The sequence below is a fragment of the Corvus brachyrhynchos genome, unplaced genomic scaffold (genome assembly GCF_000691975.1).
Source record: "Corvus brachyrhynchos isolate BGI_N302 unplaced genomic scaffold, ASM69197v1 scaffold424, whole genome shotgun sequence".
NCBI classification, from domain to species: domain Eukaryota; kingdom Metazoa; phylum Chordata; class Aves; order Passeriformes; family Corvidae; genus Corvus; species Corvus brachyrhynchos.
The window spans coordinates 626,841-631,646 of NW_008237953.1; the positions used below are offsets into that span (position 1 = coordinate 626,841).

The 4,806-nt window shown below is 33.3% G+C and overlaps 1 protein-coding gene across 2 annotated transcripts in view; it reads left to right on the top strand.

The window, feature by feature from the left end:
• LRRC2 (leucine rich repeat containing 2) overlaps positions 1–3,678 on the top strand; it is a 77,760-nt gene extending 74,082 nt beyond the window's left edge. For both annotated transcript variants that reach the window (XM_008632934.2, XM_017733350.1), the window contains exons 8-9: positions 1,091–1,227; positions 2,668–3,678. In XM_008632934.2, coding sequence (XP_008631156.1) covers positions 1,091–1,227; positions 2,668–2,717 — 187 coding nt within the window. In that variant the 3' untranslated portion in view covers positions 2,718–3,678. The remainder of the gene's footprint in view (positions 1–1,090; positions 1,228–2,667) is intronic.
• Positions 3,679–4,806: the final 1,128 nt, after the last annotated feature.

Genomic DNA, 4,806 nt, shown 5'->3' on the forward strand with positions numbered 1-4,806 from the left:
TTTTAAGTGGCTTAAAGAATTGTCCACATTCAAACTGGCCAGCTGATAGGTTCTATCAGGTCCCAGAGGAAGCTGTAAGCACCCCTTGGCAAGGACATCACTTCCGGGGCCATGACACAACGGAACCAACTACATACACTCAGTCTCTGCTTCCCAGGAAGTAGATAGACATTACCTGTTGAGAAGCAGAAAGTAATTTTTTTGCTTTGCTTTGCCTTGCTTCTATGCATAGGTTTTACTTTTCTCATTAAGCTTATGTACAATATTTTCATCTGCTATTCCCCCTTGTCTAGTTGAGGAGAGGGGCAGAAAGAGCTGCTAGGTGGGCACCTGGCCAGCTAAGGGCAGCTGATCACAAACTCACGGTGACTCATGAGATTTTTAGAAAGCCATATGATTTGTTGGAACATTTGTTCTTTTGAAAGCAACAATTTTTTTTTCCTTCTTAGAGTGAAAATCGGAGATTTTCAGAATGCTATGCACTTATTTGTACATTATTGAAGTTTTTTATGTAACCACCTAGTTTTTCACCTGCAAAGTGTACCTTTAGGAAGTTTGCAATTACAAAGTAATGCATGCCCTGTCATGTATTGTAAAAGAGAAGTAGTGTAACAACAACTAAAAAATGGAGGTGCATATTGTCAGCTAAGTGATACCGGCAAAATTCCAGATTGCTAGGCAATATGACTAGGATGAAGTTCTTATTGCTCATTAACAGATGGGAAATTACAGAGTAGTGTACACTTCTTTCAGAAGTTCCGTAATAAAGAAATATACCTGTTATTGAAAAAAATGATCTACGTAGATAGATGGAAAAAGAGAAATCTAATAATTTTTATATGGAAAGTGGATTATAGAGAAAGTTCCATTTCAAATCTGTATTTCTAATAATAGATGCCTAATAACAATTTTCTAATAACAATGACATTGTTGAAATAACATTTCTAATAACAATGCCATGATGCAAAATTGAGCTAATGTTCTTCACATTTCTCCTTCTGGCTCTGGTAGCAATTTCTAAAATGTCATTCATGATGGCCAGTGATGTTCAGCTGCCTGTGCATATATTCTTTTGTTAATCTCTCCCTAGATTTGTAAGTCTCAAGGACAGTCCAGTTGAAACTATTGTCTGTGAAGACACTGAAGAAATTATAGAAAATGAACGTGAACGTGAGCAAATTGAGAAAGAGTTTATGAAAGCATACATTGAAGACCTAATGGAAAGGGGTATGTGTAAATTTGCAGTAAGCTTTCCGCTATCTTAGATATAACTACAGACATACATTATGAAGACTCATTTTTAAGAGGACAAGCAATATACTCTTAAACTCTAATTGTCTTTTATGGTATTAAATAAGTCTAATAACAAAAATGCCAAATGTGTTTTATTAAAAGTTTGGACCCTACCTAGGACCCTTGATATTGAACAAACGTGTACAAAATTAATTGTGTTTGTATATGCCTTAACCTTAATTGATTGATGATGTATACAAAGATTATTCTCATTCTCTAGATTCACTTCTCTTGGGATTAGTATTAGTGATTTTGAATTCCTGAAGAAGTACTTCTCCTCTTCAAAAAGAAACACAATGTATATATGAAAGGCTCTTTGTATTGGTAGAATATACTTTGACAATATTATCTGTTTCAAGGTACTAACTATTTAACTGCTGTACAGTTATAGTAAAATACCTGCTTTTATCTTTATTACATAGCATCTGAAGCTTTACTTATTATTTCATTTTGCTACTGTGTTTTATATTTACCGTCATTAAGAAACCGCTGCTCTCTTTAGTGTCCTTTAACAAAATTTGCTAGAAAACAAGGGGAAAGTTTCCTGTGAGACAGAATACCCCATAGGTTCATTTTAATTCCTGTAATAGTTTGTGTGTAGAAAGGACTTTTTGTTGAATGAATCTTATGGGAGCTTTTCATTCCTTGCATTTAATTTAAGTGGTCAATATAGTGGTCCTACAAAACCTGTTAAAAGAAATGTAAAGAAAGGCCACAGGATGTGGCTTCAGAATACTTTTCATGTTCTCATGCTGGGCTTTTGCTCCTTAATGTCTATAAGCTGTGTATATGAGTATTCATTCTGTCTATTTCTAAATTGAAGTCTGCTATAAAAGTGATAATAGTAACAGTGGTGGTTAAAATAGAAAGAAAAATGGAATGGAGGAAAAGCTAAGGTCATAATTTGGTTTTAGAGACAGTCATAAAATATGTAGTGATGTAGTTGTATCCATATTCTTATGAAATATGGAAGTCTGTCAATCTGCCTGAAACCTGCATTTGGCCCTATTGAGAATAGGCCAGCTTTATGCTCTTCTGGGACAAAGCAGCTCAGGGACACATTTTTCTGCCTTTCTAGACAGAACTTACCTCCCTACTTTTTATGAGGCATTTGGATCATGAATCACTTTTGTATTTCCTGCTTCTGAACTTTTGTGCTATAGATAATGCCAATACCTGTTTTTGAAAAACAGACTGGAGAAGGAATATCTTCTGTAAAATATGAACCAGGAGAATTTCTGAAAGAGAGCACAGAGATCATTTGTAGAGTACCTTTGAAGTAAGACCAAACCCAGCAGATTCTAGCTAAGGGCTCCATTTATTTGGATTACATAGCTAAAGTCTGAGATTTATTTCTTTTTTCTCTTTTCGCAGAGTCTACTCCTTCCTACACTACAAAAGTAATGCTCAGTCTCCAGCTCTGAAGATTAAAAATCTCTAGATCTCTACTGAATATCCAAATAACTCTCTTTTTATCCACCTGAATAGTAAACACAGGAAAATATAAATGGCCAGAAGGACATCAAAATCATATTGAATAATTTATTTGTTTCAGTAGTCTTTTCAAGTGACTACAGATAAAACAAGGAGCAGTAGAACCTTCATAAGATGCTGTTTCACATTTTAAGTCAACATTTTTTTTTTCAAGTTCACAGCAACAGCCACTAATTTGCATGTAGACCTGCTGAAAGTAGATGTTCACTGTAACAAAGTATACCCAGGCATAGATGAAGAATGAAGACCTTGTATGTTGTAGTTGAAACAGTGAAACACAAAGCATGATCTTAAGAAGAGATTTGATTTTATAAAAGGGGATAGACTGATTTATAAAATGAATGTTGTTTTCTTAAGACCAAATACACATTTAGTTATTTACAATATTCAAATGAGAACACACCCACAGTTTGCATTTACGTTCTGTTCTGCAAGAAAATTGCTCTCCTTGGGATTTTCAGTTCAGAAAACTTTCAACAACTTTACATATAGAAGCTGTAGCAGTTCTCCTGTTTCTTTCAAGCATATTATAAGCTTTTACCTGTTTGCAAATTCAAGTACCAACGTGATCGAAATTTGTGTGCTAAGCAGTCTTGTAGTATAGTATGGTACTAAGTAAGATTTTAAGGCATTAAGCTGTGTCAGCTAATACTATCAGCAAAATGATGATACAGGTCTTCTATTAATGGTTTCAGATCACAAGATTTTGTGGATATTTATTGGAATTTTCCAAATTGTGTAAGAATGAGTTTGCTGGTAAAACAGTATTTTGCTTGCTATTCAATAATCTGTTTATATACGATTATCTAAGTGTATATAGAGTAGAGTTTCAGAAACTTAGTTTTACGTGTACTTTTCATTTAATAAAGCAATCTTTTTAATCTAAAAAGACTTGAGGCTTTGAGAATTTAGACTCAAATTAGGCTCAATTTATAGAATTTAAATGGTCCTAAACCTGTGAGTGCAGTTAGGTGAGACAATATTTTCATCTTTGTTTTTTGTTATAGATGAGCTGTTTTCAATTTTGTGGAGTAGAATGCCACTTAAGTAGTCATATTTAAAAAGTAAAGCAATGAAGGACGTGGTCCTCAGGCTTCCATATAGAAAAGAAAAATTTTAGCTGTTTTCTTTTCTTTTTAATATTCTAGCATTCTATCCGTTAAAAGAAAACAATTTTAAAATAGGTGGTGTGTTATTTAATCCACTTACACTCTTCTGCAGTTATATTACTATCAAAATGAAACTCACTCAAGTTGGTCTCTAGGTGTTAATGGACATTTTAAGCAAGTTCTGATCAAGGGGAAAGTTAAAAAAATAAGAACAATTGACATTGATCTGATGCAGAATAATAGAAGACAATTTTTTTATTATGAAGAATTGAAATAGGATAAAATAGTGTCAAAGTGGACTTAGAGAAATTAGGCTATGTGAAACTACCCTACCAAACTTTCTTTTATGGAAATTATAAATTTATTTGATTAAGTATTGATATTGATGTAATAAACTTCTGTAAGACATCTCTTCTGATATTGCTTGAAATTCTATTTCTAGAATTCTCTCATAGTCTAATATGATCCACTGAAAATTATAGGAATGGAAATCACAAAATCTGTGTTTATAGAATGGAGTTGTAACTACAAAAACTAGGGATGCAAACATAGTTAACAAATCAAAAGTGACAGTGCAAATTCTACTATCAGCAGTATTGGGTATATAAACAGAAAGTACTTGAATAGAGAAATCAGATTAGTACTTACCATTGCTGTTAATCTTACTCAAAATTTTTTTGCTGTTCACAGATAAGATTGCTACAAATAATCTGCGGGACAGTCAGAAACAAAAATATAGCATTAATAAAACCCATGCATTTTTCAGTTCATTGAAGAGCACCGTTCATGAGTCCATTTGCTTGTCAATATTTATAAATGCAAGATCACTGTCTAGAAGCAGGATTTTTTAAGGCAGCCGGCAAACATAAGGCAGAAGACTAAAACTTGAATTCACATATGTAGTGGTTTG